Source organism: Mytilus edulis, chromosome 8 (genome assembly GCF_963676685.1).
Source record: "Mytilus edulis chromosome 8, xbMytEdul2.2, whole genome shotgun sequence".
NCBI lineage: Eukaryota > Metazoa > Mollusca > Bivalvia > Mytilida > Mytilidae > Mytilus > Mytilus edulis.
Window position 1 is genome coordinate 75985009 of NC_092351.1, and position 21142 is coordinate 76006150.

Consider the following 21142-nt stretch of genomic DNA (forward strand, 5'->3'; position numbering starts at 1 on the left):
ACATATAGGTGTACTATCCAAAATTGGAATACTATGTATGAACTGTTACATCTTTCAATAGTTAAGTATAAATAAAGACAATAATAATATCAATAGAGCTTGTATACATTTTAACTAAACTTATGATGTATATTGTTCCTTTGAAACATGTAACATACCTATGTTATCACAGTTTTTTGATTTTTTATTCCACAATAACAAATGTATGTTATTTTCCTGTAATAACCCTATAGAGTTATATCCCTGACTAGTGAAATAGTTCCTTTTTTAATTCAAGAAGAAAATCAAAAAATCATAAACAAAAATCACTGTTACATTGTTTAGAAAAAAGCTGAACCCACTAATAATATATCCCCAACAAAGTAAGCCTCCGGTGCAGGAATTTCTCGCTACATTGAAGACCTGTTGGTCACCCTCTGCTGTTGTTTTTTATTTGGTCGGGTTGTTGTCTCTTTGACACATTCCCCATTTCCATTCTCAATTTTAAGTTTACAGAATTGCGTATTTTCATAGGATTATAGCTTGAAAATTGTGTCCAATTTGTGCATGAAACTGATTGCTTTAACTTATTAATTATTAACTAGAAGACATAATATAAAAAAATAACTGAAAAAAAATCTATGTATATATATATAATAATTTATGGATTACAAATAACATGATCTGGGCAATAAGCCTTCATCAGTCTCACAGATAAAAACATGTCCCTAAATAATTTGTATCACAAAAGTATATCTAAGAACTAATATAAATATAAATTTAATATACATTTTTAATGATTAAGGGATGACTGTAATATTTTTTCTGTTTATGAAGAAATAACATAAAAAATTTGATGCACACTGATTAATCTGCGTAGTGTGTACACCCCATTTTTCAGGTTATTTCTTCATAAACAGAAAAGAATATCACAGTCATTCCTCATAATTCAATCGTAAATTCTCATTTTTTAAAGGAGTAAAACAATGAAAAACATTGATGACATCACAGTGTCTATGAGCTGATAAACAAATTTTCAGCCAATCAGAAGACCGTTTACATCCAGAATTAAATTATTGGGTAATAGATCTACTGTCGTATATAAGTAATAACATATTCTGGGTATGCCTGAAACTGATTGTAAACAATAAACTCTCTGAAGATCCAGCCCCCATCCCCAACAACACTATCACATGCATGCCCACTGCCATGCTCACAAGCCACCTGCTGACAAGAAGAACATGGGGGTTTCTTTAGGTTTCCCATGGCTTTCTGTAAAAGGCAGATCTTCCCTAAACAAACTCTGGCTAGTATCATCTTTTTTTCATCTGCTGATCTCTTGGTCCTTGGATCTGTAATACAAGATAGAAACTCTGATACAAAGCTCCAGATAAGAGTTTACAATTTTGGGTTTTTATCCTAAATTTTTTATTTAATTGATTGAAATATTTTTGACTTTGCAACATCAACCACTCCTCCTTTTATAGGTTAAATTGAGTTTTTCACCATCAAGCTTCTTGGTATATCTGGTTTTACACCAGAAAATTCTTTTCAATGCTACCATGAAACCATCAAGTAGTTGATGCCTTAGCCTCAATGAGCTGGATCTAGGTTAAAAAGTTGAAACTCCACATCTTCAAATCATATATTGGTTGGGAGAAAATTATATGAACTAGATTTACAAAACTCAAGCATTGAACCAGATTTTTAAAGGATTCCAATAAAGATCAATTTGTTGGGTGCTTTAAAAGACAAATAATTCAACAATAATTTATCAATTACGCAATTGAAAGTGACATGGATTACAACATATAATTGGGTTGCATGAATTTGGGTTTTTTTTAACACTGAAATTGACGAATGAATTTGATTATTATCATTCAAATTATCTCAAAAATAGATTTTTAATTTCTTAGGATTGATTAGATACATCAAAGAAAGTTTGCACAGTACCTGTGTATTGGTCAGCTTTTGTAGAGCTTTCAGCCATATAAGTTCCACTGCCAAACATAGCCTTATCACCAGCCATACGGAAGTCTAATCCTTTGGACATCACTGCATCAAAGTTATCAGCTTTTGTTCCATGAAACAGGTAAACCTCATTGACTTCTGGGTAAATTTCATTTTCTAGGACGGACTGAATATTTTCTGATGTTTTGATTGGTCCTTTTGAATTTGGCAAGTTTTCAAGTGGATCAAATATGTCAATATCAGATGCCTTGTGAAAGAGTTGTGACCTAAGATGGCCGTATGATTCCCATAAATCTATATTTTCAAGTCTTTCTATTTTCTTCACAGCAAGTATTTTGTGACTTCCGAGGCCTGCTGCATCACGACCATGACCTACTTTCCCACTTTCCCATGTGTCCTGAACTAAACTTTCAATGGCTTGGTAAACATTGTCAGTTGATTGAATTTCAATTAGTTTAAAATATTTCCCATCTTCAGGTTTACAGCTTTTCCACTGTTTGACAGATTTTAATGAACTGTAATGGGTCCAAGATTTAGGGGGAGATAATTCAGTTTGATACATCTTAGAACAGAACTCCTTTGTACCCCTAACAGTTGATTGGCCTCCTGAAGCATTGGAATTTCCTTCTGCTTCAAAAGCCTAAAAAAGAAATATTTAATCATAAAAATGTCTAGCATTAATATTATGATTTACAATATTATATAGTAAATGATCAAATTAAAATTACTGTAGGTGCTTAACATTAAAACAAACAATGCAGTTAAAAGAGGTCCTTCATATTAAAACCATAATGCAATAAGAATGAATTCTAATTTTTTAACACTTATAAAAACAAGTGTGTTTCCATTGTACTAAGATGCCCCACTTGCACTATCATTTTTTATGTTCAGTGAACTGTGAAATTGGGATCATCAATCTAATTTGGTCTTTTAATTTGAAAGATACATGTAATACCATAGAGAATATGTGTACTCAGTTTCAAGTTGATTGGGCTTTAAAAATAATTGTATGATGAAAAATATTGGTTTACAACTAAAGGGCAACCAAATAACAAATCAAATCCATAAAAGACATACATAAAAGGGCCATTAAACCTCATGGAAAATCCTTAAATCTGGTCCTTATTATGAGCATCAAAAATAAATTACTCCTAAAATATAAGGCCAATTAAAATTAATTGATAGATTTTCATCCCCGCCCGCCCCTCTGAAATCTTCCCGCCCCGATTTATTTTATTTTTGAAAAAAATACGATTTCCGGATTTTGTTCATTTCCGTTACCGGTAACCATCGATAATTTCGTTTCATGTAAAACTTCCTGTTTCAAATTTCGGTTTTCGTATTTCTTAGCATAGTCTTACTGAATGATTAAGTCGATATATTCTGCTGATCTATGATGACAACATTATTTACCGAGAATAAAGATTGATTACGAAAAGGGCGAGAAAAATTCGGGTTACGAGTAATACGCTGTGTCCAAGAACGCAAATCGCCGTATGCCACAAATGTTTGTGAGTAAAACACTTTGGATTTATTTTATTTATGCAACGACTTTGTGTCAAGAAATTTGGACTGTGAATGAAACCCAAAAGCGTTAGAATCGTGGAACACATTTGACTGGAATAAAGAAATTGACACAAGCATGAACTTTTTAGATTAATGACCGTATATTGAGTTAAAAAAATCGACAAACATACGCATTTTTAATTTTTATTAGTTTATAGCAAGCTCTTATATTTAGATTTAGCCTTAATTTCGTTTTTTTAGAAATAGAGAAAACATCCTCTGTCCCAATACCTACGATAGAGTCATTAAACAACTTTATGTTCTACATTGTAATTATATTTGCATCTTGCATATTAAGGACCAACCCTATTTAATATTTCAACACTGTTTGAGTTTTCATTTTATTCTGTACTTATCGTACTTATGTTGCATACCAATGCACTTGCTTCATTTTATTAGGACAACAAAACATTGTTTAGAAAGAAAAACACATTTGATGAAGGTAGTCCAACTGAAGAGAGCATTTCTCCACATTTCTGCTGTTTACTATAAAATAGGTTTTTAAAGCGGCAATTACATGTAGAACAGTGGTTGCCAATCAGAGATATATATTTATGAATTTGAAAAAAGTGGCACCAGCATATGGAGTATATGCATGTGTCTCAGTTGGTACGTTACTCTAGAGCTATAGCTCAAAGTACGTTGATTTTGTTGAACAAGTAAAGACTGCTTTCTCAAAAGTTGCTAAGACAGGGCTATGAATCAATCAAATAAAGGTCATCACTCAAGCAATTTTATGGTTGCCATCATGAGCTGATTGGCCATTATGACAAAAGTGTGTCAGAAATCATATCTCAAGTGATATTCTTCGTCATTCATAACAACCTTTCATCATTACCGAACTGAACAAAGAAATAACATGACGGGTGCCGAATACGGTGCAGGAAATGCTTACCCTTCCGGAGCACCTGATTTCACTCATGGTTTTTAGTGGAGTTCGTGTTGTTTCCTACTTATTATTTGTAACTGTTGATGTAAATGTCTTTTGGTTTTATGAGTCTTTGGTTACTCCTTAGTTTTGATTGTTATTGTCTTATACACGATACCTTATGGGTATATTTAGATGATATAAGCTTATTATTACACTTGCATATATGAATAACACATGACGAGAAGGTTTCATATGAAATAAAATTTAAAAAATAAAATCCTCCCACCCGCCCCATTTTTTTCAAAAATTTGGATGAAAATCTACTAATTAATTTTAGTTGGCCTAATTGGGGCAGAACAGAACTAAAGGCTCTAAAGAGCTTATGTTGCTCACCTTGGTTTATGTGCATATCAAACAAAGGACACTCTCTTACAATAAAGAAGAGAAAAGATTTCATGACAAAAATCTTGAAGTTGATTTGGGGGGGCCATAAAACTGCAAAATTGCCTTAAAATTACAAACTATGGGGCAGCAACCCAACAATAGATTGTCTGATGAGTCTGAAAATTCTGAAAATTTTAAAACAGATAGATGTTGACCTGATAAAAAGTTATGCCCCTCTCATATTTGCTCTAATTGCTTTAATTTCAAAGGTATAAGCCAATAAACAGGTGAACCATGAGCACATGATATACCCTTTGCTTTTTTCAATACAGTTCAAGAACTTCTCAATTTTATATCAGAAATCTATAAAATAATAATAAAAAAATAAAGGGAGGTTATCCTAATAGATACAAATCAGTCATCAAAGTTTAATGGAAACTGCTCTAAGCACTTTAAGGATATTGTCCAAAAACTTGATATCACACCTTTTTTATGAAAAAAATCTTATAACAAGTATAACTTGGAAACATAAAATCTTAAATTTATAAAAATTAAAAGGGAGCTTAAAACAATAGAAATAAACAATTTACCAATTTGAAAGTTTCATAAAAAAATCTGAAAGCATTTTTGTGTTATTGTCAGAAAACTGTAAAATTTTCCTTTTTGTAATGAATAAGACCCCATAATTTGGGAACGTAAAGTCTTAAACTTATAAAAATCAAAAGGGAGGTTATGTCAATAGATAAAAACCATTCACCAAAGTTTCTTGCAAATTGGTGAAATTGTTTTGAGATATTGCCCAAAAACTGGAAAATCACCATTTTTTTTAATGAATTAAACCCAAAAATCTGAAAAATTAAGGCTGAAATTTAAAAAAAACAAAATGGAGCTCACATCAATAGATATAAGCTATTCACAAAAGTTAAAAGCATATTAGTTAAAGCGTTTTTGAGTTAATGTCCATCAGACAGACAGACAGACAGACAGACGGACAAGGGTATACCATAATATGTCAAACAGGTATATAAAAACCGCATATTACCCCTATGTACTATTATTAGCCATTGTGGCCATCTTGGTTGATCAGCAGGGCTATTAGATACATTTCTTTAACAAGATACCCAAAGGATAATTGAGGCTAAATTTGGTATTATTTAGTATCAGAGGAAAAGTTTTTTGTAAAAGTTAATGGACAACAAAGGATGAGCAGAAGCCAAGTGAGTGAAAAAAAGGCTACAATAACTCCAATAAAAAGTCATCTGATGGTTTAAGTCATGTTGACTTATTTGTAAATCTCGTCTTCCTGAAATTTTTTAAACACATAAACATGACGAAAGTTATCAGTGATATCACAATGTGTAAGGAGAGGTTAAGCTTCCTTTTGTAAAGCAGAATACTGTTTAGGAAAGATTAGAAGTACCCACCAAAAAGGTTCGGATTGTATAGCTAGATGCTGATATTTTTCAGTATCAATATGTAGAAAACCGGATAATTCTTATGTATATCCCCCCTTTTTAGAGCAAGGTATAACTACAATGAAGAATAAATACCTTTGCAATTTTTTCACAATTAGAACCGTACACTACAATGATAACAGCTGACACAGATGATGTCAAGTTGTTAGCCGTGAAGTCTCGTATACCATCAAACATTGCCTCCGCCGACAATTTGGCTGGATAATGTCTGTACCGTGTACCTAGGCATGGAAACGCAATTGAAGTCATACTGTTGGTATGTGCTGTCTCTAAACAGGTCTGCACCATTTCTTGAATAGACTGAAAGAAAAACAACTTTTATTTAACCTAAAAACAAAACATTTTTACAATTTTTTCTTATGCTGTGAATGTACATATTTTGTTTCATTGGTGTTTCAATTATATTAGTGCTGACGAACAAATGAACAGAAGGAAAGAGTGACAGACAGATATACAGTTGGAATGAAACTGAATGAATGGACAAATAGACATGTACAGTGAAAAATATAAACTGATAAAGCATTTCTTACATAAGTATTTTGAACTCTTATAATTTATCTTGATTGATTTATTAAAAAAATATTTTACAGTTGATATTATTACTACAGTGTAACCTGCCTAATCAGACACCTGAGTATTCCAAAATCCTGCTTTAACTGACAAATTTTCATGGTCCCAAAATATGTCTTTCCTTGCAGAAAAAAAAACATGATTAACAATTAGGACATACTGATTACAATGTTTTTCAGGTCCCACAGTGTGCTGGATTACACATATTACACAGTAGTTTTTTTTTCTCACTTTTTGGGGGTTTAGCTCTTAATATCAGGGGTCCCCTAGCCCAAACTTTAATGGAGCTACACAATCTGGTTATTGCCAATGAGACTTTTAACATGTTTCATTCTTAACTCCCGCTCTTCTTTTTAAAATCCCGGATCTGCATCTGAAAATCCATTTTATATACTATTAGTAAGCAGTTGGATTTTGTCTTGTCCTTATTGTTACCTTTTTTGATTCAGACTTGTCCTGATTTTTAAAGTCCCCTATACAGCTATGGTAGACTTTTTTACACTTTAAATTGCCACCAGATGTCACTGCAACTTGTCCTACTTGTAAACCATTTGGGTATTTATTTGTGCATTCTGTCTGTAAGGAATTTCCACCAACAGATACCAGTGTGTGAGACAGGGAACCTTTATCTAACTTCAGCTGAGAATTAACACTGTTCACAATCACATCAACCTGTGAAAAAATGTAAAATTTTGGAAACACATTTTAAGATTTATTTGATCACAGAACTTAATATATGTACTTTTTACATTTTATATCAATGTTAAAATAAATGAGGAATGTGTCCCTAAGGACACAGTTGATGCCCCTGCTTGTGTATAAGGCCAATTAAAATTAATTGCTAGATTTTCATCCCCGCCCGCCCCTCTGAAATCGTCCCGCCCCGATTTTTTTTATTTAACAAAAATACGATTTCTGGATTTTATCATGTCCGTTACCAGGAACCATCGATAATTTCGTTTCATTCAACACTTCCTGTTTCAAATTTCGTTTTTGTATTTCTCCGAGTAATCTAATAACGATATGATTGAGTCGACATATTCTGCTGCTCTATTATGAAAACATCTACTGAGAATAGAGATTGATAACAAGAAGGGCATGAAATATTCGAGTAACGAGTAAAACGCCTTGTCATTTAACGAAAATTGCGGTAGTCACAAGTGAATCGAAAACCGTGTTTTTTCTTTATTTATACGATGACTTTGTGTCAGGAAATTTGGACTGTAAATGATATCCAAAGCGCAAAAATCGTAGAATAAATTGTACAAAAAACATGACTGGATTAAAGAAATTGACACAAGCACGAATTTGTTTGATTTATGACCGTATATTGAGAAAAAAAAGTCGACAAACACGCATTTTAATTCCCTTATATTTACCCATGGCTGTTGTTTTTGTTGACAAACAGCAAACACCCTCTGTAACTGTCCCAATACCCTCAATTTAGTCATTAAAAAACTACTTTTTGGTTAAGTTCATGTTTTACATCACATAATTACTTTCCACACTGAGTTTACATTTTATTTTGTACTCATAATACTTGTGTTGTATACAATTGTACCAATACATTTTATTGATTTTATGTGGACTACAAACCATTGCTTAGAAAGCAAAATAAATTTGGTGTAGGTCTAGTCCAACTGAAGAGAGCATTTCTCTTCCCTTTAATGTACACTATAAATAGGTATCTAAAGCGGCAATTACATGTATAACAGTGGTTGCCAATCAGGGATTTTTATTTAAGAGTTTAAAAAATAGTGTCAGATTCCTTATACAACATGTATATACATTATACAAGCTTGTTTTCCACTAGCATATACCCCGCGGTATGAAGAACTTGTGACAAGGGTTTCATATGAAATAAAATTTTAAAAATAAAATCCTCCCACCCGCTCCATGTTTTTCAAAAATTTGGATGAAAATCTACTAATTAATTTTAGTTGGCCTAATTTTATGAAGTGTAAAATTGATGTTAATCAAATGTGTACTTGGTCTGAGTTTTGTGGTAATATTAGCATTGTGTATAAGTTTTATAACATATGGTCGAGGCAATCTAAACTCTACATCTGCAAAAGTGACCTCATCAAAATTCAAACTTGATCTGTATCTTTTGGTAAAAAGCATTATGTATAAGTATTATAGCATTTCATTGATTGGTGGCAAACTGATATAAAAGAACAGAAACAAACAATTCAGCATTTTTTCCATTTGTAAAGGAGCATATCTCTAGAACCGTTAAAAGTGTCTTAAAAATTCACACTTGATCTGTGTTTTGTGGTAATTAGCATTGTGTATATGTTTCAAACTAATGCTAGAGAATAGAAACCAACTTTGGGAGATAAAGATGAACTTAGACAGACAACAGTAAAAATTACCCTTAAAATTATGGGAAAAAAATATTGGTTTTCAGTAGCATAAATCGTGCATTTGATTTAACTGTTATGATTCAAGTTTGTTTTGGCTTATCATATTTTCTTTAGTATGTTTATATATTTTCTGTCTGAATACTCACATCTTGGTCTTGTATTTTGTCTATTTTGACCATGACATTGGTGCTTCCTATCTGCGTAGTAAATACATCTCTGAACAGGACAGCTGAAAAAAAAAAACGTTTCTTTTAGAAGGTTTTTGATTTTTCATATACATATAGAAGATGTCTAGTATACATATAGAAGATGTCTAGATTACATATAGAAGATGTCTAGATTACCCCAATGGAAAAAATATTTATAATTCAAGAAGGTAAACATAAAATCTTATATTTTTTTAATCATAAAGCAGAATTTGAAAATATTTCTATATCACCCCAAAAGTGTTAAAATAAGTCAAAATCACAAATAAACAATTGGGAAAGTTGTTATTCAAATTAACTGGTATTTTAATAGCATGTGTTAATCGAAAATGTTTGCGTTTAAAGTGTGCAGAAAATCCTAAAACTTCATAGTTTCCTACTAGAATAGTCTTTAAAACTAAAACATTTCCATTCTTCTGACATCAGACTCGGACTTCTCTTGAACTGAATTTTAATGTGGTATTGTTATACGTTTACTTTTCTGCATTGGCTAGAGGTATAAGGGGAGGGTTGAGATCTCAAAAAATATGTTTAATCCCCCCCCCCCCCCCCCCCCCGCATTTTTGCACCTGTCCCATGTCAGGAGCCGCCTTTGTTAGTCTTGTACTATTTAAGTTTCTTGTGTACAATTTGGAGTTTAGTATGGCTTTCATTATCACTGAACTAGTATATATATTTGTATAGGGGCCAGCTGAAGGACACCTCCGGGTGCAGGAATTTCTCGCTGCATTGAAGACCTGTTTGTGACCTTCGGCTGTTGTCTGCTCTATGGTCGGGTTGTTGTCTCTTTGACACATTCCCCATTTCCATTCTCAATTTTATTTACATTGTAGTGTGAGGGCTTGTTCCTGTGTGATTTTTGTTTCAGTCTGGCAAAGAATGATATCAGTAAAATTTTACATGAAGAAAATCATGTAAAACTAGTATATTACAGAAATAAAAGAAAAACACTATCTTTAATAACATTCTTTGTACATTGTAGCTGTATGATATACTTACATTGATTGATAAAAGATCTCCATCTCTTTACTTCAGCAACAAAAGCCTGAAATGTACCAAAATATCTGTAAATTACTTTAAACAAGGACAATATCATGGGGCCCCAAGTTATTTTTAAAACAGACTGGTATGGAATGTTTAGTCAATACATTAGCATGAGGACCCAATTAAGATGGCATCTTGTAGCCTTAAATTGCTGACTGTGTAGTACAGATTTGACTCATTATTAAAAAGCTGTACAGTGACGGTGACGAACTGTTGTTAATTTCTATTTCATTTGGTCTCTTGTGGGGAGTTGTCACAAAGGTAATCATACCACATCTTTCTTTTTTATATGAAAACTATTAAAGACCAATATAATAATTTATACAATTTTACTATCAATTTAATTTCTAAACATTGTTTTCAAGAAAATACCCAAAATTTAAAATATTTAGAATCTTTAAAAGTAAACGTTATCATGCATTAATAAAGATTTGCTCAAATTTATTATGTGGTTTCAATAGACATGTTTTTTTCCATTTAATTTGATGACATCTGCTCATGAGGGCCTATAATCTAAAAGTTTAAATTAAACCTACATTCAATGTCCTTTGGTCAGAAGAGTGTATGACAAATCTGATATCAGTAATAGATGACTCAGTGTGGTGCTCCAAGTATTCTTGGATGTAGATACATTTAGATTTAGCAGCTGCTCTCTTTGGGAACCTCAGGTATCCAGTGGTCAGTCCTGGTATAGCCATTGATGTCAAACCTCTATTGTCCATCTCTGATAGACTTTTCTGTATGAATGATTTGTGGACCTGAAAATGTTCAATATGTGTGATTAATATGTTACAAGTTGCAAGGGGAATAACTGAAACTTCTATTTTTGCATCATATAGATATGTGCGAAAATCATAAGAATTTTAACTGCTCATAGTATTTTAAAGATGTACTGCAAATCGTCACTTTTTGTCTTTAACGCAAAATTGTCTCATTTGCTATTATGTCACATCTCCTTGCAGAAGAAAATATAAATACCATTTGGTTTTCCTCTTTAAAATATCTTATCACCAAATTGAATATAAATGATTATAAAGATTATAAAGAAAAAAATTCACTTTTGTTTTATAAAATTATCTCCCTTTACAGGCCTGGTCAATCATTTCTTATTGCACTTGTCCCATTAGGTTATTGTGTAGCGACTATATATAATTGACTTGTCTACTAAGAATACGACTGTATGTGTAACTTGTCAAACAAGAATGTGTCCCAAGAACACTGATGCCCCATCCGCATTATCATTTTCTATGTTTAGTGGACCGTGAAAATGGGATAAAAAAATATGGCATTAAAATAAGAAAGATAATATCATAGGGAACATGTGTACTAAATTTCAAGTTGATTGCTTTTCAACTTTATCAAAAATGACCTCGACCAGAAACTTTAACCTGAAGCGGGACAGATGAATGGACAAACAGACAGATGGACAAACGGACGGACGAAAGAACGCACAGACCAGAAAACATAATGCCCATAAATGGGGCATTAAAAGAACAATGAAAACAAAATAAAACAAAATATAACAAAACAGTCATCATGGTCATTTAGTCTTATTCAATTGAAATAGCCCTTCGGGTTGTTGTCTCTTTGACACATTCCCCATTTCCATTCTCAATTTTATTTACTGCTTAGATATATCAACTTGGATACCCTTTCATTATTGGATTGACTAGCCAAAATTTATTTTTCTGCATCTTTATGTCTGTATATATATGATTGGAGTCTTTCAATTTTCTGTTCATGCTGTTTAGATCCAAGTTTTAAGATTTTTCAAAAAATATGCAAATAAAAAAATCAGAATTTTGATGGAAGAATTTTTCTTAAACACTTTTAACAGAGTGCAAATTTCAAAGAAGTGATTATCTTTCGATCATAACTCAATTTGAAATTAATTTTGTCACAGAATAAGGTAACCAGGACACATCTTTAATTATGAGATTCTGTAAAATTTACTGAGAACTTTTTTATTACAGACTTGGAACATATCAAAATTCGAAAAATTGTACAGTAACACTGTAGAAAACTGTAGCTTAAAATGAACTGTCTGATAAGACTTTAGCTTAAACTCTGTCTGTAAAGTTCTATTGTTGGATTGCTGTCACATTGGAGTATACTCTACATTACTCCTATCGCTATACATACCTGTTTGGAATTTGTGTCACTCCATTTCAATAAAGATGTATGGAAGACATGCTGACATTTCAGGTTACCTCCCCCTGTTATGGCTACTTCACCAGCCTGTATCCCAGTTGGATATTTCTCCTTACACTCTGTCTGTAAACTGTTCCCTGCAGCTGTAAGTAGTGCTTTAGATGCTTTTCCAGCATTCATGTCTAACTTCTTTGATGTGCTGTTTAGAATAACATCAACCTGAAATTCAATATGGTCACTTAAAATAGTATAAATAGTATAAATTCAGAAATTATTGCAAGGATTTTATTTATACTATAAATTATGTAAATGGTCAAGTCTCACCAAAATTTAAACTTTCACTCTGATATCTCATACATAGATCTGTATGCAGATTTTCCTAAAACTAAGATTTGAGGCACCACGCTAAACATTTTTACATATTTGGCTTTCAAATCGTTTGGCTTTCAGGATAGCTGACAAGAGTAAATTTATCCAGGTGCATAAAGCATGAATGTACATATTGAAAAATTATCATCTGTTAATGTTTGCTACTTCTATTTTTTATCCACATTTTGTCAGATTATTGAAATATTCAACTTATTTTATCCATCTAGGTCCAATAGAATATTTGCCCACATACCTCTGCTTTTCGTTTCATCATTTAATTACACATACATGTAGGTTAATGTCATATTTGAAAATAAATTAAAATGCTCAATATATTTTCATATTTTTTTGGTTAAAGAAAAAGTGAAATGTTAAATGTATGAAAAAATTGAAAGTAAATCATTTCCCGCCAAATTTCCAATTGTTTATGAATCTCAAAGGCAAGTCCACATCATTACCATTCTGAAACAGGGGAGGGAGTTACATCTTTAAGATCCATTACATATTTTGTAATTGTTCTCACCTGTTGATTAGAGATATCCCCCTCAATAACTGATATTGTTGTTCTGCCAACTGTTATTGATACTTTAACTGTACCTATAAATAGAATTTTAAAAAAGTTAGACGTTATCACAATCAATATTCACTCAAGATTTATCTCATACTCCATTTTTTTTTGTACTCTAGAAAAAATTAAATGCTTATATATGGTAAAATATTGAGAATGGTAACGGGGAATGTGTCAAAGAGACAACAACCATGAAAATGAGGTCAAGGTCAGATGACAACTGTCAGCTAGACATATACATCTTACAATCATTCCATACACCAAATATAGTAGACCTATTGCATATAGTATAAGAAAAACAGACCAAAACACAAAAACTTAACAATAACCACTGAACCATGAAAATGAGTTCAAGGTTAGATGACACCTGCAAGTTACAGTCCTTCCATACACCGAATATACTAGACCTATTGCTTATAGTATCTGAGATATGGACTTAACCACCAAAACTTAACCTTGTTCACTGATCCATTTAATGAGGTCGAGGTCAAGTGAAAACTGTCTGATGGGTATGAGGACCTTGCAAGGTACGCACATACAAAATATAGTTATCATGTTATCATATTAATTATAATAAGAGAGAATTTAACATTACAAAAAATCACAACTTTTGTTTCAAGTAGTCACTGAACCATAAAAATGAGGTCAAGGACATTGGACATGTGACTGACAGAAAGTTCGAAACATGAGGCGTCTACATACAAAGTATGAAGCATCCAGGTCTTCCACCTTAAAATATAAAGCTTTTAAGAAGTTAGCTAACGCCGTTGGATCACTATCCCTATGTCGAGCTTTCTGCAACAAAAAATAAGGACTCTGACAAAGACATGATAGCATTATAAATATGAACGCAAAATATTTTTGCAGTCATATAAAAATAAATGGGAAATTTTGATGATGCCCTTCCTTGCATATAATGTTAAAAAGGGTCATAACTCAATGATTGTAAAAGTGATGCTACCAAAATATAAACTTGATCTAATTTTTGTGATAATAAGCATTGTGTATTCGTCTAAAATAGTCCGATAAAATGATCAATTTTTGGCCAAGTAGCCTTAACATAAAATTATAGCTTTTGTGTGATGTTTATTTAAGGAATGACTGTAATATTTTTTCTGTCTATGAAGAAATGACATAAAAAATGTGGTGCACACTGAATAACGCACGTAGGGGGTTATTTAACAGTGTGCACCACATTTTTTATGTTATTTAGAATAGACAGAAAAAATATTACAGTCATTTCTTATAATTTAATTCTAAATTACAATTTAAACCGTAGAAAACCTTGAAAAAATGTTGATGACGTCACGGTCACGTGACTAAATTATGTCTATGGTCTGATAACAAAATAACGTCAGCCAATCAGAAGACGTGTTACATCCAAAATTAAATTATACAAGGATATATTACATATGGTGTAGCAGTCTACTGTTTTCATTGAATATGACGATCAAATGATTCAATGATTATTTTAAGTATCTGACGCCTTGTTTCTTTTTTTACGTATATATTGACACTATGTTTCTATTTATATGTATATTGGTGGACAATATAATAAAAACTTGCTAAATTTAGATTTATGACATCATGACTTCACACATAACAACCATGGAGGAAGTGTCACATCAGAAAAGAAAAGGAGTAGGTCTGGTAAGGGCCGATTTTGGCCTCAAATTTCAAATTCATTTTAACGAAAGATTTTGGTCACTTTTTAAACACTTAAGTGTCTATTCAATTGATTCAATAAGTTTATGTGAAAGATTTTAACTGATTTAGTCATTAAAAAATGAAAGTGGCCGCATCCGTGTTCATCTTCAACCTTGATATATGTTATGTATTATCATCAAATACAACTAACATTTCAATATCATGAATGACCACGAATGCGGCCACTTTCATTTAAGACGGAAACCGTGTAAAATTAAACTAAAATGCTAAAATTGTGAAGATTTTAGTAATTAAGCATGCCTTATTGATGCTAGTACCCGAAATATGTGCATTGTATTGTCAAAAACAGCCCATATTTATGTAGCAAAAGCATTCTACTTTCCAGTAAATTGCTCAACGATTACATTTTCACAATTTTGTAAAACTGCTATATTTTAGGGCCAAAAAAGGGTCTTACTGAATCTACTCCTTTGCAAGTTTATCAGGAGATTTCAAGAATTGTATGTTACATGCAGACGATAAGAATACAAGAATGCTGATTAATGAAACAAGCCATGAAGATTTAAAAAAAAATGTTAAAATTCTTGCAAAATGCAATTAAACAAGAGGCTGTCACAACAAAAGCAAACCGGATTTATTAACATTTATTTGTGTCCTGGCAATATCACAAGAACAACAACTGATGAACGGTGAAAGTGAAAATCGTCAATATCAAATTTGACCTCCATTTTGTCATCAGTATCAACATATAAAAATTTGAAAAGCTTAGGTTGAATGGTTCATGAGTAAATGCAACAACATGAATGGAAATGCCATTTTTCAATCTTTAAAGAACCATTACTCCTGAACGGTAAATGTCAAGATCATCATTATTGAACATGACCTCTATTGTCATCAGTAACAACATATTAAAATTTGAAAAGCTTTGGTTGAACAGTTCATGAGTAAATGCACAGACACGACTGGAAACGCCATTTTTCAATCTTTCAAGAACCATAACTCCTGAATGGTAAAAGTCAAAAATTGTACTTGACCTCCATTTTTTCCGACCACCCAACCGCTTGACCGGCAGCTCGCCCGCCGTACATCCCCGAATCAATAACCGACATTTTTGTCACTAAAATCCGGTTAAAAATACACAGAAAGAACATTGATTGTCATTTTCGAAATACATTATTCAATACGTACGTAATATAGAAATTAAGGACTTTCACCCAGTCAATACGTTATATATGGACCTGTTAGATTATATTGACACCCGTACTTTTTCATTGGTCAATATAATGTGAACAGGTCCATATAATGTATTGACCTCGTCAAAAGTCCATAATTGATAAATATTAACCTGCATGATATTAGTATATTGACTGAGAAAGAAGTCTGATATATTAAGTGTTATGGCTTCTGACATCTTCAGGAAAAATAACCAGATGTGTGAGAAATTTTTGTATGTACATGTGTAACATCAAAATATATATGAATTTACACCTATGAAAAAGATCTTTACAAAGGTATCTTATATAAGTAATATCTAAAAGTAAATCATTTCAAATATAAATTATATACCAGTGGACGTAATATGGCGAAAAAAAGCATGTACATGTTAAGTTATGCCCCTGTCCCATCATACCACATCTTCTTATTTTCTTTCTCATTAACTGGTTATACCTGCAAAGAATGTACTGGTATCCCTCTCTGGATCTTCATCTTCACTGGAATCGAAAGTGAGGGAAATATCCTGAGAACTATCATCACTGTCGGACATTTTATTTCTGTACAAAAAAAAAGAGAAACAATCTAAACATTTCTAAATAATAAGAACATGTATCAACAATAATGTGTCCATATAACATGTATAAGTACAAGGATGCCCTACTAACACTATCGTTTTCTATGTTCAGTTGACCTTGAAATTTGGGTCAAAACTCTAATTTGGCATTAAAATTAAAAAGATCACATCATAGGGAACATAATGTGAACTATTAGTTTCCAGTTGATTTGACTTCAACGTTATCAAAAACTACACTGACTGAAAAACCTTTAACCTGAAGCGGGACAGACAAATTTTTAATGGAATGGTAGTCCAATATAATAATAATTATCACGTCTGGCAAGGCTATTTTGATTTTTTTCTGGACCGCCATACCAGATGTCATAATTATTTGGACTACTGGAATGGAAGAAGGAAAGGATGAACAGTAAAAAACAACATAATGCCATAGGATAGGCCTAAAAACAGATAATTTATCATTGTGAATATATCAGTTGTCCAACACAAGACAAAGCATTGAATATGGTCTGGTAATACTCTCTCCACAAGCAGTGCCAAAAGAACCAGCTACTGCATGATGCCAGGATGAAAATATTTGATGCTTGATATTAGGGTGGTAATGGGTACCTTCGGGTTCATAATGAATAACAGTAAAAAGTATTGCCAAAAGATGTTAACGGTAATTTTTGGTGCATGAGGATAAAAAACACACTTTCTTTTAGACGATAAAAAAATTGAATGATTTTGACGTATCATGTTATTTTTTTTCCAAAAATAACAGTAACGATAATTATTTCAGACCTCTGAAGAATCACAATAAGGATATTTTGAAGAATCATGGTAAAATTTAAATCAATTTGATGCTAACAATGAGGGGGGATAGGAGGGGTCATGATCCCGAAATCCCGGGCTTAAAAACACGAAATCCCGAGGTCCCGAATTTAAATAAATAAAAATCCCGGATCCCGAAATTCGAAATAAAGAATTCCCGGATCCCGAAGGGGTAAATCCCGAAATCCCGAGCTTAAAAACACCCGATCCCGGAGTCCCGATAAAGGTCCTATCCCCCCTCAACAATAGCCGCAAATGGCTGTTTGACGCCTGATGGTAAAGGGCATTACTACCCTCTAGCTGCGGAACCGTAGCTCTTAGGTCCTTATGCTATTTGTTGACTATTTGCGGACATGGTCATGGTCCGCAAATAGTCAAAAAATAGCATAAGGGCCTAAGAATGGTCCGCAAATAGTCAAAAAATAGCATAAGGACCTAAGAGCTACGGTTCCACAGCTAACTACCCTCTAATTAGTCCAAAAAATTATGACGTCTGGCAAGGCTATTCTAATTTTTTTTCTGGGATGCCTTCCTATGGTGTCCCAGAAAAAAATTAAAATATCATTGCCAGAGGTCATAATTATTTGGACTTACCCAGTCTAATATATCCCTTTTCTGTGGTTTTTTTTAATTTCCTTTCATTTATCCAGTTCGACCCTACTATCAATGACAAACCTGTGGTATGACAAAAAGATCAAATAAAAAATGTTGAAAGAAAACGATGTGGACCAACGAAGGCTCTATGGTTTCTATATCAATAGTGAAAGTAAAGATTTGAAAGTGAAAGTCAAAAGTTGTAATTGTATCACAACATTTATAAACTTTCTGATTGTAATGCTACTGAAATGTATAAAGATACTGACTAACTGAAATGTACTGTTATACCATATTATGCAATCCTGCTTACATCTGGATATAAAACTTCCTTTTTACTTTTCTGTTGCTAATAATAATTTATATATTTTGCGGGATATAAATTTTATGACAAAACAGGTATTCATCTCCGAACTCGAACCAAGATCAACGCGTGCAGTTATTTTAAGTCGCTTCTAATCTTGAGTATTTTATATGTTTTTGACATCGATCTTTCATTTTTTTTGGATGCTTTTGGTTTGCTTATTCATTTTAATTATAAAAAAAAAATACACCAAGGACCCGATTTCATACGGAAAAAGTAAAATCCCAAAAATACGGGAGGGTCTAAATAGTTATCAAAGGTACCAGGATTATAATTTAGTACGCCAGACGCGCGTTTCGTCTTCATAAGACTCATCAGTGACGCTCATATCAAAATATTTATAAAGCCAAACAATTACAAAGTTGAAGAGCATTGAGGATCCAAAATTCCAAAAACCATGAAAACGCGGAAGTAAAAATTGGGTGTATTATAACTAATATCTCTGGAACCTCTAAAGCTAGATTGATAAATAAAACTGATTTTGAAAGCTAATATAATAGACTATCAGATAAAATTAAAATATAATATATCTAAATAGGCTTTTTTACCGAAAAGTTGACCGGAAGTCTTTCTTAGCGTGACTCTTGCAACACATTTTTGAACATTAAAACTTAATTTCATATTCTTGATTCTGACCGGGCTCTTTATTTTTTTGTGAATTACAGTTCAAAGTTGAAAATTTGACTTCATCATTTATATACAAGGGTGACTTCCGGTCAACTTTTTATCCTTTTTACGTAATGTATTTATATTTTTCTTTATATCATATTATTTGTCAATAATATAATTTTGGATGTAACGCGTCTTCTGATTGGCTGACGTTATTTTGTTATGAGCCCATAGACATAATTTAGACATGTGACCGTGACGTCATCAACGTTTTTTCATGGTTTTCTACGGTTTAAAATGGAATTTAGAATTAAATTATAAGAAATTACTGTAATATTTTTTCTGTCTATTCGAAATAACATAAAAAATGTTGTGCACACTGTTAAATAATCCGCTACGCGCGTTATTCAGTGTGCACCAAATTTTTTATGTGATTTCTTCATAGACAGAAAAAAATATTACAGTCATTCCTTAATTAAATTGTCTTTTAGAATCAATTTACAGATTTTGACCGGGTTATATGCTTTTTCGTGAATTTAAGTTTTAATGTTCAAAAATGTGTTGCCAGAGTCACCCTTATAATGACTTCCGGTCAACTTTTCGGTAAAAAAGCATATCAAATATATATTTTTTTAATTTTATCTTATAGACTATTATATTAATTAGCTTTCAAAATTCCAAAAAATACTGAACTCCGAGGAAAATTCAAATTGGAAATTCGTTAATGAAATGCCAAAATCAAAAGGTCAAACAAATAGTTTATTTAGAATCCACATATGGTTGATATGTTTGAAGTAAACAGTTTCACAGTAGTTCTGAATGTCCTATTTCACTGCCGACATAACTTTTGTGAATGTAATGGACAATTCTTTAGTTGAACATGCAGATGAGCAGGCAATGTACCGTTGTTTGTACTGATTTTGTGATTCCCCTTAATCTCATCCTGGTCAAATGAGACGATATCTTTTTGCTCCAAAAATGATCTAATTTGTGCCACAACTTATTTGCGCAAATGCTACTTCTGCGCGACTTCATTTCAAAAACTAGAGGCATCATTTGCGTCAATTAAAAAATCATGTTATTGCGCAATTTTAATCATTTTTAATCATTTTTACACAAAACAAAGTCATCTTCTTTTGTTACAAGACAAATTCTGTGAAATCGGCTTGATTTGTTTGGTTGTGATGGATGCAGTTACCTTCTTTCAATGTTCATGTTTTGACAAATTCCAAATCTTTCTTTTCTAAAAGAATGACGAAAGATACCAGATGAACAGTCAGTCATAAATCGAAAATAAACTGACATCGCCGTGGCTAAAAATGAAAAAGACGAACAGACAAATAATAGTACACAAGAAACACCATAGAAAACCAAAGACTGAACAACACGAACCCCGCCAAAAACTGAGGGTGATCTTCTTCGTCAATTTGAAGAGCTCACATTTATTTTTTAACAAATCAGTTGCTTTTCGTTTGTATGCTGTTTTCAAAATCATTCTGTGTTTCTAGTTTCTGAGAAGTAGTTTCATGTAAACGATCTAATTGTCCACTCAACTTAACTGTACATCTCTATTTAGTTTCTCTTTAATTGTATGCAAATGTCTGATTAAATCTGTGTCCTTCGACAACGATGACAGGTTTCCTCTTTCAAACTTTCTTTCTTCAACGATATATCATACATCTTTACATGTAAAAAAAATATTCAGTTGCCGGACAATTTATTTCTTGTAGATCGTTCTCAATTTTGATGAGTGTTGATTTAAATCTTAAGTTTATAGGTTATTCA

The 21142-nt window shown here is 32.3% G+C and overlaps 1 protein-coding gene across 1 annotated transcript; it reads right to left on the reverse strand.

Moving 5' to 3' along the window:
* Positions 1 to 619: 619 nt before the first annotated feature.
* On the reverse strand, positions 620 to 18756 carry LOC139486300 (protein mono-ADP-ribosyltransferase PARP15-like). Its single transcript, XM_071271113.1, has 11 exons — positions 18676 to 18756; positions 16857 to 16960; positions 13476 to 13549; positions 12575 to 12802; positions 10969 to 11190; positions 10388 to 10433; positions 9329 to 9411; positions 7252 to 7488; positions 6322 to 6546; positions 1933 to 2590; positions 620 to 1331 (listed from the first exon to the last, which is right to left on the reverse strand). Exons 2-11 carry the CDS (start codon positions 16951 to 16953, stop codon positions 1069 to 1071), a joined length of 2133 nt encoding a protein of 710 aa, XP_071127214.1. The 5' UTR covers positions 16954 to 16960; positions 18676 to 18756; the 3' UTR covers positions 620 to 1068.
* Positions 18757 to 21142: the final 2386 nt, after the last annotated feature.

What these genes read in the sequence shown, in the direction of transcription:
- LOC139486300 (XM_071271113.1), bottom strand. Translation starts at nt 16,953, where the DNA reads ATGTCCGACAGTGATGATAGTTCTCAGGATATTTCCCTCACTTTCGAT. An exon ending in ACAAGTCTGAATCAAAAAAG is followed by an intron (nt 6,547 to 7,251) that starts GTAACAATAAGG and finishes TTTTTCTTTCAG; the next exon opens with TCTATTCAAGAAATGGTGCA. An exon ending in ATTGTGAAAAAATTGCAAAG is followed by an intron (nt 2,591 to 6,321) that starts GTATTTATTCTT and finishes TTTCTTTTTTAG; the next exon opens with GCTTTTGAAGCAGAAGGAAA.